The sequence below is a fragment of the Oncorhynchus kisutch genome, linkage group LG2, assembly GCF_002021735.2.
Source record: "Oncorhynchus kisutch isolate 150728-3 linkage group LG2, Okis_V2, whole genome shotgun sequence".
Taxonomy (NCBI): Eukaryota; Metazoa; Chordata; class Actinopteri; order Salmoniformes; family Salmonidae; genus Oncorhynchus; species Oncorhynchus kisutch.
Genome location: NC_034175.2, coordinates 27,246,138 through 27,269,848, shown reverse-complemented (window position 1 = coordinate 27,269,848; position 23,711 = coordinate 27,246,138). Strand labels below are relative to the sequence as shown.

Below are 23,711 nucleotides of genomic sequence, written 5' to 3'. Positions count from 1 at the left end.
TAAAATACCATAACATTGACAGGTCTAGTGGGTCTATCCAACTATCCAAAAATGGAGTACATTGCTCACAAGGGGCCAGATTATTCCAGGTCCTCCGAATAGTGCCGAATCAGGGGACCTGTTTAAAGATTGATGTGGCCAATACTGTCGTCCCATTTCATTTTTCAATATACTGTATCTCAATTTACGATTTATGAAGGACATTTTGATGATTCGCTATGCAGTTGTCATCACAGCTCTCCATTATTTAATGTAGTGTGTGTGAAGAATACACTTGAGCACTGCATACAGCCTGGGCGCTGTATGCAGATGCTTTCAATGCTGCTTTCCACAGCAATATCCCATCTATTACTCCAAATGAATGTGCTGTGATAAGGACAGATGGAAACTGCCATATTGTTAGCTGCCATATGTGTTCAAATCCATGGTATTTATTTGTGCAGTCATCTGGATAAAATCACTATGTTAATAGTGTTTTGACGAAGTTGCAAAAGTAACCATGTGTTTTGATTGCATCCTAATTGAATTGATGTAAATACAATGAAGATGTGTCAAAGTATACAGAGATTTAACTGCAAATAATGACACATGAATCTCAGGATTCTGAGAGTAATTATCAATATTTGACAGGCTACATGATCAGTGATCCATTTATTTCTTATAGACAATTAACAATGCAAAATACAAAACACAAACCATCCAAACAACAAGAGCAGTTTTTACAATGCAGAGAACTGTCAGCAGGAGAGACCAGGTTCCACAACATTGCTGAGTGAAGAGAAACTGTATACTGTACATAGATTTCTTTCTTTTTGAAATCACACCACAACATCATATGTTTTACAGTGTCCATGCTGCAAACTCGCTACCAGGCACCACTCCCTTTTATGGTGGAAACTGTGCAGCGGACACAGTAGATGAAAGTGCACATACCTTCTCTGAAACATACTGCAGTTGTAGTGAAGAACAGCGTAGCTCCACATTGATCCCTCCATAGCAAAAATACTGTACATTGATTGGAACAAACAATACAACTGAACCAAACAAACAACGTTATTACGCAATAGCTCTACTGGCAGACAATTTAAATGGGGCAAAGGTACGGATTGAAAACAGGTCTTGAAACATACATTGAAAAACATACATTTCTCATGGTACCGAACAATCACTTGCAAGCATTTTTACAGCATCCCAAAAGGGACAGAGAGGCCGTTTCATCAGTATAAAATAAACAGCAAAGAACTGTATCTTTTTTTCTTGATTTGAATTCTAAATTCAATCAATGCTCGTTCCTTTTATGTTTTATCTTTCTGTTTTTTTGACACTGTGCCCGTGCTTTATGGCTGTACCATGACACACCAGCCTCCCATGCTTTATGGCTGTACCATGACACACCAGCCTCCCGTGCTTTATGGCTGTACCATGACACACCAGCCTCCCTCAAATCTACAAAGTAGGACACTTTGGCAGTGATGAATCCTCTAATCTCGCCTTTGCTCTGTGGCAGTGGTTCGCAAACATTTTATATTCCCGTACCCCTTCAAACGTTCAACCTCCAGATGTGTACCCCCTCTAGCACCAGGATCAGCGCACTCTCAAATGTTGTTTTTTGCAATCATTTAAAGCCTGCCATACACATACTATACGATACATTTATTAAACATAAGAATGAATGTGAGTTTTTGTCACAACCCGGCTCATGGGAAGTGACAAAGAGCACTTACAGGACCAGGGCACAAATAATAATATAATAATAATCAATCATTTTACTCTTTCTTTATTATATCTTACATATCCAACTTTATTTGTTCATCGAAAAAAATGAATAACTCACCACAGGTTAATGAGAAGGGTGTGCTTTAAATGACGCACATAACTCTGCAATGTTGGGTTGTATTAGAGTCTCAGTCTTAAATCATTTTTCACACACAGTCTGTGCCTGTGTTTAATTTTCATGCTAGTGAGGGCCGAGAATCCACTCTCACATGGGTACGCGGTTGCAAAGGGCATCAGTGTCTTAACAGCACGATTTGCCAAGGCAGGATACTCTGAGCGCAGCCCAATCCAGAAATCTGGCAGTGGCTTCTGATTAAATTCAATTTTCACAGAACCGCTTGTTGCAATTTCGATAAGGCTCTCTTGTTCAGATATTGGTAAGTGGAATGGAGGCAGGGCATGGAAGAGATAACGAATCCAGTTGTTTGTGTCAGCCGTTTCGGTTAAGTACCTGCGTAATTGCGCACCCAACTCACTCAGGTGCTTCGCTATATCACATTTGACGTTGTCCGTAAGCTTGAGTTCATTTGCACACAAAAATCATACAATGATGGAAAGATCTGTGTGTTGTCCTTGTTAATGCAGACAGAGAAGAGCTCCAACTTCTTAATCATAGCCTCAATTTTGTCCCACACATTGAATATAGTTGCGGAAGGTCCCTGTAATCCTAGATTCAGATCATTCAGGTGAGAAAAAAACATGAGCCAGATAGGCCAGTTGTGTGAGAAACTCATCATCATGCAAGCGGTCAGACAAGTGAAAATTACGGTCAGTAAAGAAAACTTTAAGCTCCTCTCGCAATTCAAAAGATCATGTCAATACTTTGCCCCTTCATAACCAGCGCACTTCTGCATGTTGTAAAAATGTTACATAGTCGCTGCCCATATCATTGCATAGTGCAGAAAATACACGAGAGTTCAGGAGCATTGCTTTAACAAAGTTAACCATAGTGTCCAAAACGTCTTTCACAATCTGTCAGACATTCCTTTGGCAGCAAGAGCCTCTCGGTGGATGCTGCAGTGTACCTAAGTGGCATCGGGGAGCAACGGCTGGCACGCGCGTTACCACTCCACTATGTATCCCTGTCATGGCTTTTGCGCCATCAGTACAGATACCAACTCATTTTGACCACGTCCATTTGATGTCACAAAGCTGTCCAGTACCTTAAAAATATCCTCTCCTGTTGTCCTGGTTTCCAAAAATTCCATAGCGGACATATTCCAGGAGCTGTCCCAGGCCCGCCACGTCTGTTGACTCATCCAGCTGTAACGCACAGAATTTACTGGCTTGTTTGCGAAGCGGTAATTGTTTCAAAGCATCTCCTGCCATGCCACTGATGCGTTGTGAAACAGTGTTGTTTGCTGAAGGTGTCGTTTTTTTGGCCTTTCCCCCAGGATTGTCCCAGCCATATCCACGGCAGCAGGTAGAATTAAGTCCTCCACGATAGTATGTGGCTTGCCTGTCCTAGCCACTCGGTAGTTCACCATATAAGACAGTATCTGTTGTTCATGGTATCTGTTGCTTTTATACATGTCTTACTACTCAAAAGTCATCTTAATTCTCGCTCAAAAAACTCCTGTGGCTTATTTTTCAAATTGGCATGTTTTGTTTCTAAATGTCTGCGCAAGAGTGAAGGTTTCATCGAGTTGTGAGATAGTACTTTTGCACATATAACACACTGTGGCTGAGGAAAGGCACTACTCCCAATATAAGTGTAGTTCTCATCATATTTGCGTCTCTTCTATGGTCCAATGTCCCTGTCTGTTGTTCGGTGCTTTCCTGGGTAATGGGGCAATAGCTCTTCGGCTGTATCAGATTCACAACTGTCAGTGTCCATGCTAGCTGGGCTAACAACAAATGTAGAATCACTGATGCTAGCATTGGATGTGCTCGTGGAAGCAAAACGACTTGTATCGTCGACAGGTGCAGGTGTAGTACTGCTGGTAGTAGCAGTACTACCAGTAGAGCTGGTATGCGTCTCTATGGACGTGGGCCTTACTTTTTGTAACTATTTATCCATTTTCGAACAAACGGAATGAGCAGCAGCTATGTTTGGCTACATACGGACCGTTAGTGGAATTCCCGCGAGAGAGTAACGGTTAATGTGATTGGATGTTCATTATTTGACTAGGCTACCTGTATTTGACATTGTGTTATTATTTTGCTGAACACTAGATGGTTTAATTTAATTTTTGGCAGTGAAACGAGGTTTCTCAGGTGAGAAAAAAAAACTCACCCAAATATATAGCCCCGTTGGAAAATATAAATGGACTGTTTGAAAATGTGAAGAATTTTTTATCTTTTTCATTTAATGTGAATCACCTTTTTATTTGGCGTACCCCCGACGGCATTGCGCGTACCCCAGTTTGGGAATAGCTGCTCTGTGGGATGTGCTGGGGGGGATCCATTAAGGGGAAATGCTACCATCAGTCTCTGCTTTTGCGGATGTCAACATAATGTTTGGTCTGGTCATGTCAGGCCCCTGACCTAGAGACAACCAATCAACCACCCAGGTGTCTGAGTCGTCAAATAACTTTCTCATTATGGACTCTGGGCCTTTCAACTCTTTTTGATTGAATCCACACCACAGTAGTCCATTATGGGGACAGCAGGATGTTTAACCATGCTGCATTTTTTTTGACACTAGCCACTGTGGAAAGTTCTATATCAGGTGAACCTTTTAGCCATAAGGTTACTATACATTTTTGACACTAGCCCCTGCAGAACGTTCCATATCAGGTGAGCCTGATTTATAGTAACCATTAAGGTTACAACAAAGTCAAATGACATTGAGCAATCAAACGGATGAAAGAACTGGAGTGTCATTGCTTTGCTCTCAGTCCTTTTCATCATCTGTAACCTTTAAAGAAATTTCATCTCACCTCATCTCTATTTCCCTGACAGGCGGGTTTCAAAGCAATGTGTGATATTTACACTCCTCGAGCAGAGATGGTTTTAATACTCTGCCTCCTTTGAATTTTGCCTTTGAAATGTGGTCAGTGATCACATTCTCTCTATGCTTTTTTCAAACATGCAAAGTAGCAGGATGGTTCAAACAACTATGGCCAGACAGTTTGACTCCTCCTGTAGAGTGAGCTTTTAAAAACACACACACACACACACACACACTGAGTACCTGGCCTAGACTTCCCCAGATAAAAAAAGAGGGATAATATCTTTCCCTTTTTTCCACTCTACAGAGATGGAAACTGTCGCTCAGTATGTGAAAGCAGTGAAAGCAGTATTACCTGGCAAATTAAATCTGTGTGTCACACAATGTTTAAGACCGATTTAAACAATGCCTATAATTGGGTGCTTTGTGCTAAGATGGCTACAGAGAGGGGAGAATATATTTTCACCATGCTAGATAAAGAAATTAAGCATTCATTCCTCTATTAACCACACATTTCTGGTATTTAATGTTTGCCTTTGTACTGCTGAAATATTAGAGCAATTCCTCTGCAGAAACTGAATTATAGAATAGAATTCACAAACTAGAGCCTGAATGGATTTACTTTTTCTGTCAGGGAGTGCTAAGGGCAACCCTGCATGACAGAGAGGGGTCCTCGAATGACATCCTCTTGGTGCTGGGCAGGAACTGGTCACTGGGTGTGGGCGTGGCCAACTCGTCCATCTCGGTAGTAAAGTGGTCAGGGCTCTCTCCATTGGTTGTGTCCTTGATGACGCTGTAGGTCAGGGCCGCGCTGTAAGACGCCGGCTTCTCCAATCGCTGCGGACCGCAGTGACACAACTTCTTGAAGGAGGTGCGGAACTTCTGAGACATGGCGTTGTAGATGACCGGGTTGACGGCACTGTTCAGGTAGATGCAGATGCGGCAGAAGAGTAGGAACCAGTGGTCCAGGTAAGCCTTGTCCAGGAAGGAGTTTACCACCACCAGCGTCCGGTAGGGCATCCAGAGGAGGGCGAAGAGTACCACCACCACAGCTAACATCTTAGTCACCTGACAACAACACATGGAAGAAAATCAACAGACATTTTCATCAAAAGACAGGGGAAAGAATAGAGTTCAGCTTGACCGCTGTAAAAAAAAACATTTTGACACGAACATGAACAATGTTCTGTTCCTGCTGTGCAAAGAAAAGTGGTTAAAATGGGTCAGAGAGCACCCTCTGACAATTAATATCAACCACAGACTGAAGGGACGGACAAAACAGCATCTGTAAGACTAAACCAACAGAGCCTAGAGAGCGGTTTAATTACAAATATAATTATGATGTGATAATGTTTATATTAAACTCTATCATACTTATTTATGGTGTGAGGTCTCATACTAGTGATGTGTCTCTTATTGGATAGGGCCAGGGAGCGACTATCATCATTACTCGAGGAAGATTCCTGATCACTATCCTTATTCAATTTTGATCTTTTTGAGATAATTCATCAGGCCCTGGAAAGTGGCATGGATTGCACTGGTTTCCATTCATCGCTAGGCCAGTTAGAGATGCGTGTGTTATGTCAGAGCCTTATCCTGACTTGTTTTGCTAAATGACCTAGCAGTGAGCACAGATCCATCATCTGTCTTTCTTGTCTATGCCAATGAGACAGAAAGAGCCCAAGGCCGGCTTGGTCCATGTACAGACAAGGCTGAAGATGTGCAACCAAGGTAACCTAATTCATTACAAATAAAACCTCTAAGATGTCTTTAGTGCGTATGTCTTCACACCCCAGAGTTAATGCTTGGTGGAAGCACCTTCAGCAGCCCTTACAGCTGGGAATCATTTTTTCTAATATTCTACCAACTTTGCTCAACTCTTCAAGCAACATACATGTACAGTATATCTGTGGTTGTTGTCATAATTGCTTACGCAATTTGGTTGGGAGTCATTGATGGACAGCAATATTCAAACCTGGTCTCAGATTTTCAAGCAAATTTCATTCAGAACTGAGACTGGACCACTCAGGAATACTTAACATCTCTTGGAAAGCCATTCTGGTGTGTCTTTGGCATTAAAATGTGTGTAATTGTCCCGCTGAAAAATAGAAGACTGAGGCGGTTTTCCTCTAACCTTTTTACCTGGGCTTTGCTACTTTCATTTTTATCAGGGGTGAAGGTACTATATATATAATTTCGTACAGGTAGAATTACATATAGAATCCCTATTCAATTAATAGGAACTCTGTGGACCTATTAGTAAAAATCTGTCATTTTAACTTTTCAAATGCATTACCTTTTAACAAAGAGTCTATTGATGCACCCGTGCATCAATCTAAGTAACCAATACAAATCTGTCAGTTTAACCTAGAGATATCAATTTTTTTGCATGGGCTGCATCTCAATCCACCGCATCCGCCTATGTCAGCCTGTGGTAGATGCCTCCGCATCTGCGGTGGAAGGTGGGCGAGATCATGACTGGTTATGTTAATGCCACATTAACCTGGAAAGTCTAAGCCATTTGGAGGGGGGGGATTATTTGATTACTTCAATTACTTCAAAGGGCTCCTGTAAGCTTGGCAACCTGCGCATGTTACATACTGACCAAACCGGGCGCGTGCGTACGTCCGCAGTTTGCCATCGTGCACACATAGATTTTGTTCACCCACACCCGAAGAGATTAGGACACGCAGGTTGAAATATTAATTTGGGGACAGTTCGAAAATAATTAAACATTTATGGCAATTTAGCTAGCTAGCTTGCTGTGCTGGCTAATTTGTCCTGGGATATAAACATTGGGTTGTTATTTTACCTGAAATGCACAAGGTCCTCTACTCCGACAATTAATCCACAGATAAAACGGTAAACTGAATGTGTTTCTCGTTATCTCTCCTCCTTCCTACAGGCTTCTTTTTCTTCTTTGGACTTTATATGGCGGTTGGCAACCAACCTTAAGGTGCATTACTACAACCGACTGGAGCGTGGATGTCAGTTCATCTGTCAATCACCCACGTGGGTATATACTCCCAAAAACCAATGAGGAGATGGCATGTTTCTAAAAACCAATGAGGAAATTTGAGAGGCAGGACTTGCCATTGAGCTTCACAAAAATAACCGAAAGTGAGAAGTATGGGTGTAATGATTGAATAACATGTATGTGTACACTGATTTTGCATCGCTCGCACACGCGACGCAATGCTAGTCCACACTAAAATAATTCCCACATTCATACAGTGCACTGAGCAGCGGCCATTTGATGAATGGAAAGAGACATCTGTTACAAATCACCCAAAAGGGTAAGGAATTTCATTCTGTGATTGTCATTCATTAGGCCTACACTTGTAAACTGTCCAGTCGCATCTCCTTCTCGGCCACTCATCTCTGCCCTCGCAAAATGTCACTGTTATCGTCGATTTTGCGGCGTATTCTACAAGTTTTCTAGTCCATTCACTCATTTTCATGAGGGTGACATGCGTTAATGATAAATAGTAGTGTAATAGCCTAAATGTTTCTTGGCATCTTCGTTTTAAATATTGTGTTGGCTGATGTTCAACCGGTATGGTGTACATGTATCCCAGTATTTATTTTGCCGGTACTCTGTCTCCAGTCCCTGCTGGTGACAAGCATTCCCATAACATGCTGCTGGCACCACAATACTTGAAAATCCACTCCATATAGCGGACCGCTCCCTTTCTTCAGATAGACTCCCATTCGCATGCTCAGTCTCAGGTGCTGTGTATGCTCTATATGCGTTACAAACGACATAATTCAGAGACGTGTGCTGTCAGCATAGCGGTGAGGCTTTATGAGTCTATATTAATGTGGTTTGTTGCATGTTGACCTGCTCGTGCTGCACACCTTAATCTACTTACAATGATTACCCACTGGTTGAATTAACGTTGTTTCCACGTCGTTACAATGAAATTACGTTGAACTAACTAGATACACGTTATAAAATAACCTTTAAAACAATAGTGGCAACTTACCTGTCTGCGAGAGCGGGCAGTTGTGCTACAGGATGAATTGTTGGTGCTCATCATCCTATTTCCTTGGCATGATTCTTTTTTCCACTTTTTTGTATTTTCCTTGGGGTCTGCCGGCAACGGGTTGAGGAAAAGAATTCTAGCGATAAATCCATACAGAACAGTGGCCAGCATGAGAGGCACCACATAGAACACGGCAAAGTCAGTGAAGTAGATTGGCAGGTAAAGATTTCTTGACACTTTGTATTCGCATGAGACCAAGGTAATATTGTCGTAAATCAACTCTTTCGTGTCAGACAGATAAAACCACAAGGCGCAGTAGAGCGAGGTAAAAGCCCAAACGACCACTATGATTTTCTTTGCTCTTGACAGAGTGCACATAAACTGCGCTTTTATGGGGTGGCAGATGGCTATGTACCGCTCAATGGTGAAAGCGGAGATTGAGCATGAAGACGCGTTGATGCCCAAGTACTGGAAATAAGTTATGCTAAGGCACCCGACGTATCCGTACACCCAGCCTCCTCCATACAAACTCTCTGTAATATTCGGCAGTCCCGCCGCAGTCAGAACCATCAGGTCGGCCACCGCCAAACTCACCAGGTAACAGTTGGTGGGTGTCCGCATGTGTTTGGTTGTAAGAACAACTAGAATCACCATAACGTTTCCAACTATTCCTATCCCACAGATGAGGATCACAAAAAATATGCTGACCACTTTGTATTCCATGCTATAATCAGTCCATGGACCAAGCGTCTGGTTATCTGGATTTGAAGTAACATTTTCCATGGTTTAGTTTTGTACACTTCACTTGGAGGAGTAATTCATTTCAGACATAGACTTTACATTTAAAACAGCCTCGAGAGCTCCATTTAAAAAATCTATTAGTTCCAAAACGAAGTCATTATTCAATAACGTTTTTTGTATTACTTATCCAAAATAAAATGTAAATCATTTCATGAGGTTATGAAAGCGATATATCATATAAAATCAAGCAAAATATATTCGATTAATACGAAGACCAGGTTTGGATGTTGGTGTTGTTTACCCATGTTTTAGTCCTCTTTAGGCACGAAGTTAGGCAAACTGACAGTATAAGCAGAGGTAAAGTAAAGAGGTGTGACATGTCGTGCGCTGCTCCAGTCTAAGACAGCCTTCTCATTACGCACAGAGCTCCAAACAGCGTTTTGACTGTGGCTCCACTCTCTACCAGCTGTTCTGGTAGTAGTGTGGTTGTAGCCAACAGAAAAGCCCTGTATGCATGCATGATAGAGCAGGGACGTGATTTTTAACAATGGACATAAAACATGTACACAGTAAAAATGTACTATTTGGATAAAGCCTAAAACAATAAATTAGTTAGGTATTCTCAATTTTAGAAAGCTACGTTTGTGTGAAACCAAATATATTAACCAAATATATGATTCAATGCCAACTGTTATATTTGATTATTACCACACCTATATTTCAAGTTGTACATTTGTAAAATCCTACTCAAATTGGATATTTCAGATGTATTGGTTATCTGAAAGTCTTGCTTGGATATCATGACATCACATGTGTTCAGTGTCTTTCTCTTACTTGCATTGACCTCCCAGCTAGCACATAACGTTCTGAGAACTATATATTTCATAGAGCTTGGTGAGAGCTTGTGTGTGTGTGTGTGTGTGTGTGTGTGTGTGTGTGTGTGTGTGTGTGTGTGTGTGTGTGTGTGTGTGTGTGTGTGTGTGTGTGTGTGTAGGTAAGTAAATAAATAAAACAACAGTAAAAAGACATTTGAATAAAGAGTAGCAAGGCTATGTACAGACACCTGTTAGTCAGGTTGTCCTATGGTCATTTTGCATTAAACCTTCCCGACACTTTCTGGGAACCGTGCAGGATAGTTGCTTGACTTAGGCACATTATGAGCACGTTTATGGAACTTGACCCCAAAAATTATATATTGGTGTTTCATTACTTTAACAGAACTTTTCATAAAAGTTCAAACATGGTTACATTTCATTAGAATGTTGGTAGTGTCCTAGGAAAGTTCTCCAACTGGTTTGACATTGGGAATGTTCTCCAATAGTTCAAAAACAATGTTCTTCAGTGGGAATTTCAGTACTTCAACATAAACGTTTCCTGCAGGTTTCCTGTGGTTCTATGTAAAGTCGGGTTTAACAGAACATTCAAATAATGTTTTTTTCTTTAATCCTTATTTTACCAGGTAAATTGACTGAGAACACGTTCTCATTTACAGCAAAGACCTGGGGAATAGTTACAGGGGAGATGAAAGTGCCAATTGGAAGCTGGGGATGATTAGGTGGCCATGATGGTATGACGGACAGATTGTGAATTTAGCCAGGACACTGGGGTTAACACCCCTAGTCTTACGATAAGTGCCATGGGATAATTAGTGAGAATCAGGACACCCGTTTAACGTCCCATCCGAAAGACAGCACCCTACACAGGGCAATGTCCCCAATTATGGGGACAAGCCTGCTTAGGTTCAGTGGCTTAGGTTCAGTGGCAAGCCAGCCAGCACCGAACTTACTTTGGCTTTCTGGTTTCACCGAAAAAATGTAACAAATACAAACTAATACATATATATATAAAACCCATTTTTTCATGTTTTACCAAGTGGATATTTAACTTTGGAATAACCTATTCACATTTTCAATTGGGTTACAAGCAATTAATTACATTTCCTCTTAATGAAGATATTAAGTTGGTTCCATTGCATGAATAAATGACTCCAAACACTTTCATTACATAATACTCTCACATTAACTGATTAGAATATTGTAACTAAATGGTGTCCATTACATCAACGGAAACCTTTCCGGGCTTTTTAGTAGCACAGTACTTAAGCAGATATCATTTAAGAGTCAGTGCTGGCAGTGAACATAAAATCAATTTAAAAAACAACACAATACCTGAAATGACATTCACTATCACGAGTGGCCCAAAATTGTAAAGTGAAAACCACGCCCCATTAGGCTAAGCCTCCAACTCTTATGCTAGACTTCCGCCACTACATTGCACCCATCGCTATGCAATGTGAATGTGCATGAAGTGTTGTAAGCAATTGAGAAGCATCAATTCCATTTTTTTTTATCACATTGATCTTTCAAATTCGGTATTTGATTTCAGACAAATTGAATTGAATAGGTTGAACTAAACAAAGTGTAATTTTGAATCACAGTGTCTAAATGACTAAAATGTACAGTACCAGTCAGAAGTTTGGACACACCTAATCATTCCAGCGTTTTTCTTTATTTTTACGTTGTAGAATAATAGAGAAGATATCAGAACTATGAAATAACACATATGGAATCATTTAGTAACCAAAAAAGTGTGAAACAAATCGAAATATATTTTATATTTGAGATTCTCCAAAGTAGCCACCCTTTGCCTTGATGACATCTTTGCACACTCTTTTACATATTCAACCCCTTTTTCGGGCAGGTACAAAACTACTGTAATTCTTCCGTTAATTTTTAAAAAGCCGGTACCGGTTACCACCATTGTGTTCATGAGAGTCTCCCCTTTCCACAGAGTGGTCATAATAGTTATAAGTCAAACCGTTCCGGCGCTACAAAGGTTTTGTGTCATGGTCTGACAAACACCGCTCTAGCTCTGCCACCTTTCACCACAGACGCGGAAGTGCCACAGCGCTAGTTTATTTGACCGATTTTGATGGGGATTTTTGGATTATGTTAGCGAGATTGACGCACCAGTTCATCAATCGACTCTAGGGGGTTTTAAGCACAATAAATGTGTAACATATTCCATGAATTGGATTTATTACATAGCCTGTCATACAAATTCGTAACATATGACACAATTGGATGAAGTAGTACACAAACAAACAGGTAACCCGTTTTGACTTGTGAGCACCTCTTTCAAAACTACTGGCTGAAGTTATACATAAAGTTCAAGAGGGCATCTGTGTTGAATGGCTGAAACAGTGAACGCTGATAATGCATCAATTATTAATAATGTCTGCTGTGACCCATCTGCTCCTGTGTGTCATTACTCTATTGTCATGGCGCTATCGACCCATACCATGTCAGTAGAGGGGTAAATGTATTAGTGATGTTTGCAAATCAAATCAAATCAAAGTGTATTTGTCACATGCGCCGAATTCAACAGGTGTAGACCTTACAGTGAAATGCTTACTTACAGGCTCTAACCAATGGTGTGTGTGTGTGTGTGTGTGTGTGTATGTGTGTGTGTAGGTAAGTAAATAAATAAAACAACAGTAAAAAGACATTTGAATAAAGAGTAGCAAGGCTATGTACAGACACCTGTTAGTCAGGCTTATTGAGGTAGTATGTACAGTATGTAGTATGTACATGTAGGTATATATATAGTGTGTCCGTCCTCACAGGCAGAGTTCAGGAGGTTAAGATCACACATTTTTCAAAGTACAGATGGAGAGAGACATGTAATTACAATTGGATACCCTAAGCACAAAACCTTCACTATAGGGGTTCAAAATGACCTCAGTCTAATATGTTATCGATACATATTAAAAGGTTGATTTGAGGCCTCGACTCCCAAGGCTGATGTGATAAATCTCTGGGTTGACGTAAATTTATTTGATTGATTTATTTAACCTTTATGTAACTCAATCAAAGGGTTACTGGAATCAATATGTCAGTTTACTGCTGTTGTGACCTGGAGCAAGGTACTTGTTGTTTCCAGTCTGTCGTGGGTGCTGTTACAGCAAAAATAACAGGCAATAAAAATATCCCATTGTAAAACCTCTCTGTGATTGGACATGTAAGCATAATTCAGTAAGAAAATAGTTATAGTTCATATATTAATATACCACACCTCCTAAACAATAGTCATGGACACCGCTCACAAAACAAATGTGACTTGATCAGTGGAGTGTTCTCATCGTCACATCGGCATGACTCTGCAGGTACTCACAAGTATTAATTAGAATGGGCTTTCACTGCCATCTTGTGGACAAATTGCAAATAGAGGGACTTGGGGAAATACATCCTCCACAATTGTGTGCTTTTGTTTAGGTCAAGGAATGCCTAAAGGAAAATGAAACACAACATTTAATTAGGACTCTTAACAGACCCAATTATACTCAAGGGGGATAATTATGAAAACGGTGACTTCTTAATGCAGATTCATTCATCTCTGACCACTGCCCCCCCACCCCCCACCCCTTTAAGCCTTGAGACAATCGAGACATGAGTATGTTTGTGTTGTGTATGTGTGCCATTCAGAGGGTGAATTGAATGGGCAAGACAAAAGATTTCACTGCCTTTGAACGGGGTATGGTAGTAGGTGCCAGGCACACCGGTATGATTGTGTCAAGCAAGAACTGTAACGCTGCTGGGGGTTTTTCACGCTCAACAGTTTCCCGCGTGTAACAAGAATGGTCCACCACCCGAAGGGAATCCAGCCAACTTCGAGTCAACATGGGCCAGAAGCCCTGTAGAATGCTTTTTCGACACCTTGTCGTCCATGCCCCGGAGAATTGAGGCTGTTTTGAGGGCAAAGGGGGGTGCAACTCAATATTCTAATGTTTTATACAGTCAGTGTATTTTTAAAAACAGTCAAACTGTCAATTGAATCCCCAAACTGTTTTGGTATCAACTCAACTGCACTCTTGCAAAATGGGTTATGTTATATTATATAGGAAGAGGTAAAAACGGCTTTTGTTTTTCACCGTGTGGACAAGTTTTCTCTATTATCACCAAACATATTTCAATTTTCTGAACTGCTGCATTCTCTCAGGAGGCGGGTGTATTCCTTTAGGCTAAATAATCTCTTGGGTGTGTTTGCTGAGCGAGTAGTCTGAAATATAATTAAAATGTTGGGTCATAGTTGACTGGCTGTGATGGATTATCGTTCATCTTAAACTGAAATGTGAATGTGAATTTGTAACTGACTAAGTTATTGCAGGGTTGTCAGTCCATTCATTTGTGCTTTGACTGTGATGTAATTATATTTTATGCTAATGCCATGAATTATTTATTACAAAGCATTTTGTGAATACATTCCTGTTCTAATTTAACTTTCAAGCTAAACTCCACAACAACAACAACAACAACAAGTTTGTTTTATCTTTTTGTATTTGACGTGGTTACCTTGCCAACAGACTTCTCAAGGTTTGGCACGTTTCGTCTCCAAAAAATGAATGACATTTGGCCTGAAGTCAAGCTTATTTAATTTGACTAGTGAACAAAACCTATCCCTGCTTCAAACCTGTGTGTTTTCCATAATAAACAGATTTCCTGCAAAAGTATGCTCTGCATACAAAAACACAGAAATAGCTGTTTTTATGACCCAACACTAAATCCCCATGACGTGGTTTGATCACAATAATAGCAAATATTGCTCACTCTAAAACTAGATTTTCAACTGCATGGTGTAATAATGTCATAATTAGATACAGTAAAAGTATCTAAATGTCACAAAGAGATAGGACTAATATTTCAGTTGCATAGACATTTAGGGGCAAGTCGTAGAATTGCACAAAATAGCTTCCAGAAAAATTAGTATGCAAAGCAAGCCCCGCTACGGTAGAGGCCTTAGTTGATAGCATTAAATTCATTATAATGCAGAGAGTGCGGGTAGACAGAAAATAATAATCAATTATCCCTGTCTAGAAGTTTAATCGAATGAGCAGCATGACTTAATGATTGTTGCAAAAAAACTTTTTTTATCTCTTCATCTTTTCATCAAAAGATGAATTTCTTCTTTAATCTGCCAATCTGGGACACACACACACACACACACACACACACACACACACACACACACACACACACACACACACACACACACAGCCTTGCCTTCCTGTATTTGCTTCCATCTTTTGAGGTGTATTCCTTCTGAAAGGCATTAAAAAAAAAGCTGATTGATATTCAAATGAGAGAAAACAGCGAGAAGTTACAACATAACCCATAGTATCCATGTCAGGGCAAGACCTTGGTCAAAATTAGGAAAACCATTCAATGAACCTTCAGTGCCAACTACTGAATATTTTATGACCCTGTCTAACTGTTATCAACCTCTACAACCGCTCTCGGATTTCTCTACTACTCCCTATCTCTCTATTATACTCTGTACTTTTCTTTCTCTAATAGAGTCCCTGAGGTCATTTTATTTTCTGGTAACGCTCTGGCCACCCTGCCTTGGCCTCCCCTGGAAGACGGTGTCAAAACATCTCAAATGCAGCTAGGGTTTGCGTGCCAACTCTCCAAAAACAATCTCTAAGGCATACGCCACCAGCTTATTAATAATCTACCAAGCATTGGCCTTTAGATGCCCAGAGGCTGATGCTTGATCATATTCCCTTCTCTACACTTGAAATTGCTCATAAATGTAATTGAAATAAGTAACATAGATTCATCTAATCATATTTCATCACATGACATGGGCATGTACTGTGGGAGGCTGTTTACTGTTTACATTAGCTAGTTAATGTTTAGCGCTTTAGGTTTTAGACTTAAGGGTTGTTCTATTCATGTTCTATTTTCTAAAAAAGCGTCAAGATTGTCATAGTCCATACATATTCTTTGTACATCCAGCACACGTGCTTGTAAATATCCTTTCCTATTTTGATGTTGTTTGTTAATACGTTACTTTGTCTTTATTGTGATTGCTGCCAAAGGAATTGCCTCTTTGAGGATATGAACGTTTTCTGAATCAAAATGAGTTATCCCCTAAAGATAATGCACGAGGAGTGGCCTATCCATGTATATAATCTACAGCCCATTCGACCTTTGGATGTGCCAGTGGCATGAGACACTCCATGAAGATGTACTGGCCTCTGGGTTGCTGTCTTTGCCGCATGCAGGGTTTTTGTCCTTGGCGGAGTGGTGTAGCCTAGCTGTAGCAGATAACAACCGATGGTCTGTAAGTCTGAGAAAAGTACACAGTCACATATTGTATCAGCTCTGTTCATACTAGGAATAGACAGCAGCTTGGCCCTTCTCATAATGCAGGGTCATGATACATCAAGCCATGACTGGGCAGTATTGCTTCCCAAACTCTGCTGTAACAACTGGCTAGATTTAATCACTTCCCTCCTCTCTCTCCTCTCTCCTCCAGCCTCATCGGTTAAACGGTAGCTTATTGGGCCACGGGCCAAAGTCCTTCACCCTGTACTGCTTCTGGTCTGCTGCTGGCAACGTGTGACTGGGCAATTCTGTCTGATGCTGTTGTCTGTTTGTGCTCTGGAATGTAATAGTTTGCTCTCTCGATATTTGCATGGCCTTAATAGCTTTGAATTGTGGTGCATGGGACACAGCTGCATAAAGGGATAGGGTTATACTAACAAATATGCAGGTGGAGGTGACAATGGCATCAATTGAAATGCAAAGTGTTGCCATTCAGAAAGATCATTGTACTGTATCTTTCGGATTGCTTTAAAGCTTTACAAAGATGAGGATGACATGTACTAATATTTTCAGGGCTAGCTCGCTAGATTAAACATGGATTAAATTATGCCTTTGACATAGTGACCACTAATCTTCCATGGGGCCAGGGCACACAGATTGTTGGGCCAATAACCGAAAGGTTACTGGATCGAGAATCCCAGAGCCGGCAATGTGAAAATCTGTCATTCTGCCCCTGAGCAAGGCAGTTAACCCCCAACAACTACTGCTCCCCTGGCGCGGATGACGTGGATGTCGATTAAGGCAGCCCCCCCCCCCCCCCCCCCACACACACACACACACACCTCTCTGATTCAGAGGGGTTGGGTTAATTGTGGAAGACACATTTCAGTTGAATGCATTCTGTTGTACAATTGACTAGGTGCCCCCTTTCCCTTTCTCCCATGTGGATCAGTTGACCACTGTAAACGGGCTATTGGTTTTTAGGCCTGTGCATGTTTTCACTTGATGCAACCAAGCATCTACACCAAGTATACATCTGGAGAAGATTATTAGCACAGCTCTAGTAACGTTAATTGACATTTTATCAAATAAACGATATCGAATGTCCATAAGGTTGATACTTTAGGGGCAAAATGTTTAAGTCTATATGGACTTCAAATGCAGAGGTCCATGAGAATTAAATCCTCTCTGGTGTGTGTTTATTTGAATGCACACCGAAGTAATCTGCATCTGCTCAAGGGTACCGGGGGTAGCCAGCTCATTTCAGCACCATAGCGAGGCAGCTTAAACCTTGCGTGGGAGGGAGGGACTACAGCGAAAATCTTTCCTCCCAAGCAGACGAGGACTCGAGGCTACGTTTTCAGTTTCGTTAAAGGCATTTAGTCATCGATCTATTATGATTCCTCTATGCAAAGTATTCTGGCATGATGAAGAATGAATTCTAAAGAGGTAAGTGCTTTTATATTATGTATTGCCTGAAATACAGTAGTTTATATTAGCTGAGCACACTAAGCAGATGCACTGTGGCTATAGGGAAGACTGTGCGTGCTCCAAATACGCATCGCAAAAACTATCACGTTATTTGATTCATCTTCAACATTTCACAGCGATGTTGTGAATAAGAGCATATTGCATGGCGTGGAAAGCCTTTTATCTACTTCAAACCCATCCCCTTTCCCGCACCGAGCAGCCTACTGAAATGATTTATCTCCATAACAGCCTATTATTGGAAAATGAATGTGCCCTACGATACAGTTATGTACACTTCTCATGACTAGGTATGTGTGTTCTTCCATACTATGATATACATTATGTTTGAAAAATAACTACAGATAATCGGGTTGAAGGGGATTGCACACTAATTGGATACTGCTAATCTGTCACTTTAATCGCTTTGTATACATGGAGCAAATTACTTAAACCCAAACAATTGTACATTTTTAGGCTAAGTATTTCTGATAACATCATGAGCATACTTGCCCATAATGCGCTTGAAGCGCCACACATTACGCACAGGTGGCTGCTGTTTTCCCCAATGCAATAATATGATAGTTTTTAATAATCAGGCCCTATGTGACATCTGCTTTGTCAATTATTTCTCATCAGGGATGCTGCGGACTCAGAACGCCGTGGGGAAATAACTGAAGTGAACCAGCGGAAAGAATCGAATGGCTTCTGTAGAGCTGCTTTATATAGATAAGGGAGGAAGAGGCAGACAACCCGATCCTCCCCGCGTCCTTGACTGGGCTTCCAATCCGGTTCATGTTCGTAAAGCGAGCAGTTCAGCCGGAGGGGCGCTCTCTATCTCAGCTCCGGGCTGCAAAGGACTGTGTAATTCAGCACCAAGGACGGTTCCCCTTAACGGACGTCCGCATTTTAAACACGGTCACCCTGCGGTGGAGAAAGTCAGAGTGTGCTGCGACGAGGAATCAGAGACATCTTTCACCTATGTCGACGAGAATGTGAATTTGCGCCTGCCAAGCCCTGGGAAAAGTGGGGAAAGTATCCACAAATCCTGGTGTAGGCCTAATGACTGTGCGAGCGACATTCGGCCCGAGGGGTTGCATGAGCTCTCCCTAATGTCAGATGATGATCTCGCATCAGAAAGTTCGGGGGCATCTGTAGATTACGGTTTTATAAGCGCGGTCACTTTCCTAGTCACTGGGATCTCGTTAGTGATTATATCCTATGCAGTCCCTCGCGAGGTCAAAGTGGACCCGGAGAGCGTGTCCGCGAGGGAGATGGAGAGGCTGGAAATCGAAAGTGCCAGGGTAGGGGCACACCTGGATAGGTGCGTGATAGCAGGGCTTTGTCTACTGACGCTGGGCGGGGTAGTGCTGTCCACTCTGCTAATGATATCTATGTGGCAGGGAGAGATGTACAGGAGAAAGGCCTTTGCATATTCCAAGCACTCAGCGAAACTATATGGCTCCATCATTTTAAAAACGAGGTCTAGCCCTAGTCGATCGTCCGCACACCTGTCTATGAAGGAAGAGATAGACGAGACCTTGAATTAAAATGATATCCGGTTGACAAAATACTTTGTCTTGTGTTACTAAGCCAGGCCAACACAATAATGCATGATGTAGGTTCCCCAGACCCAAAGCGTGCAACCGGAACACATCAGTCGGTCTACCTACAGGACATTAGCATAACTGTTAAAATGATCATTTGTTTTAATATCCAAGATTATGAAGTATACATTGTCTTACAGTATCATCTCCATATCATTTAATGGACGTGCAAGGTATAGGCCTATTTAAGCAGAATGAATAAGCATGACAACAAAAATAAAATAAAATAAAAGACATGACTTTTTTTTTTACTTGTTTTTGGAAATGGAAAATGCTGGGTCAAATTTTTTCATAAATGCAATCTCTGAGAGGTTTCATTTATTATTAAGGTGATCCATTTTTTATGTGAAAGTGCCCGACAGTCAGTAATGTGATGTACACATGCATTTTAGAGGGAAAAGTGTCTGTCCCATGAGTTTAGAAAGTGAGATGTATTAGCCTAGTCTAGTGCACTATATCAAATCTGATATGTCAAAATCAGCTCAGTGGTGCACATGCTAACATCCAATGGCCTTTTTTACTTCCTCAATGCAGGTGAGCCTAATTCTCACTGTGGTTTCTCACTGTGTGTGTGTGTGTGTGTGTATCTGTGTGTGTACGGAGGGGGGCCACATAATCACACATGAAAGACTTGCCCCAGTTTATAAAGCTGTCCTGCCCTGTATTGTACTGCACTGTAATGTACTGCACTGTATTGTACTGCACTGTGTTGCACTGTACACATCAAATAACCTACTTCTAATGTACTGTACCTGCAGTATATGCAATTATCATACTTGAATGATCACGCAACACGAGAACTCACTGGATCACAATATAACAATGTAATTAATCTTTAAGAGAAATAGGCTTTTATTTATAGGCTAGGCCTACGCTACCAATGTTTTTATTATAGGCTGCTAATGGACGTGCATCCTACGACACTCTAAACCGTATTGTATTCCCCCGAGGAGTCTCAGATATGCTTTTAAAATGTTACTGGAAAAGGGATCTGTTTCTTTTAACAAACCAGAAACGATGGGTGCAACAAAAACAGGAAATGTTGGTTGAGAATGACTTTCTCCATGGTGAAGTGAGACACATCACCACTGTCATTTGCGACCGTCTCTGTGTTGTCGGCCTACTACTGTAGCCTTTGAGTCAAGAGGTGTCAAAGGGGACTTGTTACCTTGAAAATGGTTCCATGATTTCAATTCTTCAAAAGCCTTTATTCACAATCACAAGTGCTTGCCTCGAGGGGAAATATGCGTGTTGGATATCACTAGAAACAGCTCATTCATGTTGTCATTTTGTGGGGCAAATTCATGTTGTCATTTTGTGGGGCAAATTCATGTTGTTGGCTATTAATTATACTCGTCATGTGTTTTCCACTCTACTGTTCGATCATGAATATACGGTAATGGAATAAAATATACACCCCAAGAATTACAGCAACATGGTAAGACTCTTGTTACTATAAGGAGACCCTACAGTCTCGAGAGCACCTTCTTTTGTGACAATTGCACAGTTATGGCTAACGCATGGTACAGTAATACAACATACATGCACTGGTCGTGTAACTGTACAGTAGCAGACTGAAGGTGAAACAGAAACTCAATGCATTACTTGACACGTGTCATAAATACCTTTAACATCACACAACCTAGCCTAGTTGGATTAGATTTTTAGCAGACGGTCTTATCCCATAGCAATTTACAGTAGTGACTGCATACATTTTCACATTTGTTTGTACTGGTCCCCAGTGGGAATTGAATCCAGAACCCTGGCATTGCAAGTGCAATGCCCTACCAACTGAGCTACACGGGGTGGCACGGTTGTCTCAGTCTAAATCCCTCCAGTGGAAAAGCACTTTCCTTGTTCCCTCTTCCCTTTTCACTTCTAGGATGCATCCCAATAATCTCTCCTTTATTTTGACGTGTGCACTTCCCTTAATTGATTTGACAGGAAATGACAGTCATAAGAAACTCCTCCAGCCCATGCCTACACCAATCCAATGCTTTTAAATTTTGTGGGGAGTAGTGACCGGGAGCACACACAGGAAGAAGGAGAGATCATTGGGACATAGTCCTTATTCTCTGGTCACAGAGGAGTAACGGTAAAAGGTATCGGCACCAGAGAAACGGGGTGTTTTGGTAGTTAAAGGAGAGTAAAATGCCCAATCAGAGAGCTTTCCAGAAAGTTATATAAAAAAATACATATATTTCTGTACATCCAAGAATAATATGTTTGGAGGCAAGGAGATGAAGAGGGGAGAGGCCACAAAGATGCAAGGAAACATAATAGAGAATACTATCTCAATTTCGATTTGCACAATTCCTCACATCCTTTCTCTTCGCCTCCTCGATTCCTCACATTCTATCTCTTCAACCTTCCTCCCGACAATAAAGGAAGAGAAGGTCTAAGGTTCCTCCCGTCTGACTTTACCCTCCGATACATTTTCAAAAGGAGGCGAGGTGGAGGACGTGAGAGATCCCTTCCTCCTTGTTGACGTGGAGCTGTAGAGCTCCCACCATGCCCACCATCTCTCTGCCATCCAAATGTCTCTCAGGGATTTGATCGTGGATTTGCTCAGTTCGACAGCATTTTACAAGTCAAGCTCAAGTGTATTTCCAGAGGTTTCATGCATAAGCTCTTTAGCTGTGAGAGAGCGTTTCACAGCTAAGACACACTGATTGATATTTTGTAGATCACCGTGTAAGAAGATCTACCAAGGTAAGACAGGATCAGAGACAAGAGAGCGGGGCTGAGCTGCCATTAGCATTCATTTCCCAAGTGTACTACACGCTAACGTGCTGTCATTTATGTTAATTGGCCAGTGTGTGTGTGCATGTGTCTGTGTGTGTGTGTGTGTGTGTCTGTGTGTGTGTGTCTGTGAGACAGGCAGAGCTTACTTTCCTCTACCATACAACTGATTTCTATGGCTTTTGTGAGGTGAGCTCATCCCTTCATCTCAGGCGTATGGTAAGCGACTCAGGAAAAGTTTCCAATTCTATTGATTGCTCACGAGGGGGCACGCTAAAGGCACACACTCCAGGGACATGACTTCACTCTTGGCCACTCTCACCAGCCTTACTCAGAGGGGTTCTTTTTAACAAGAGTGCATAATGCATTTTCTGGAACGCTTACAAGCTGTTATTTATATTCGTTGGAGTACCTTATTGTATTGTGAATTTAGTCCAGTAAAGCTTCTTGCTCAGAATATAGAGTTTTTCATTTAGAATGCATCGATTTACATTGTTCAGCCCTCTTGCATATTTTTCATGTTTGCATGAAATTAGTTCTAATGCTCTTTGGAAATCCAGGTTTATGTTGACATGACCTCTTAAAGCACACCTCGTTTTGAAACATACCCCCTCCTCTGTGCCCTTCTATTTCGGGATACTCAGTGCTTCAGCAATGTCTTATACAGCGTTTTATAGAGACATTCTTAAGAGCAAAAGGCAACACATGCAGCACCATGTCAAAACGATTTACACTTCTACGACCTCTGGTTGTCCGTGTTCTGCATCATTGACATTGAGGCGGTCGAGGGTAGCGGCACTCTGTCACTCGCTCCGTAGCCAAATGCACTGAACTTTTTGAGCTGCATCATCCCTCAGCCCCACAATCAAGCCTGCACAGTCATTTCCTGTGTTGTCCTTGGCACTTGCAATCACTTTCTTCTACAGCTCAAACTATTAGTCTGCCTGCCTCCTTCTGCCTACTCTGTGCTGTGGCATCTAGTCCAACAGGAAATGAGGTTATTAGTTTTGGTCAATCTTAACCACTTAACCAATGTAAGCAAAAATGAAATGCCATGGTGCACACGTGTGTTTATTTCAAATGCTGAAGGAGAGTATAATTGCAAAGTGGGCAAATTGAATATTGGATGAGCAGTAGTGTAATATAGGCTGTTTGCTACGACACTGGCCATAATAGTCGTACCAGTGTGGTGGTGAAAGAGTACCGTAGGAATTCATGTGGATATAAAAAGCCTGCTGGTAAAGACCTAAATGCAATATTGGTACCATTTTTGTCACTTCACATACAGTGACTTCGGAAAGTATTCAGACCCCATGATTTTTTCCCCACGTTTTGTTAAATTACAGACTTATTCTAAAAATAAAAATAAATTATAAATCTGCAATCTACT

At 41.3% G+C, this 23,711-nt stretch overlaps 2 protein-coding genes across 2 annotated transcripts; one reads left to right on the top strand and one right to left on the bottom strand.

Moving 5' to 3' along the window:
• Positions 1-638: 638 nt before the first annotated feature.
• On the bottom strand, positions 639-9,536 carry LOC109903964 (thyrotropin-releasing hormone receptor-like). Its single transcript, XM_020501004.2, has 2 exons — positions 8,656-9,536; positions 639-5,737 (listed from the first exon to the last, which is right to left on the bottom strand). Exons 1-2 carry the CDS (start codon positions 9,436-9,438, stop codon positions 5,300-5,302), a joined length of 1,221 nt encoding a protein of 406 aa, XP_020356593.1. The 5' UTR covers positions 9,439-9,536; the 3' UTR covers positions 639-5,299.
• Positions 9,537-17,816: 8,280 nt separating this feature from the next.
• On the top strand, positions 17,817-21,009 carry tmem74 (transmembrane protein 74). The gene is made up of 2 exons (XM_020498365.2): positions 17,817-17,954; positions 18,612-21,009. Exon 2 carries the CDS (start codon positions 18,674-18,676, stop codon positions 19,520-19,522), a length of 849 nt encoding a protein of 282 aa, XP_020353954.1. The 5' UTR covers positions 17,817-17,954; positions 18,612-18,673; the 3' UTR covers positions 19,523-21,009.
• The last annotated feature ends 2,702 nt before the right edge of the window (positions 21,010-23,711 follow it).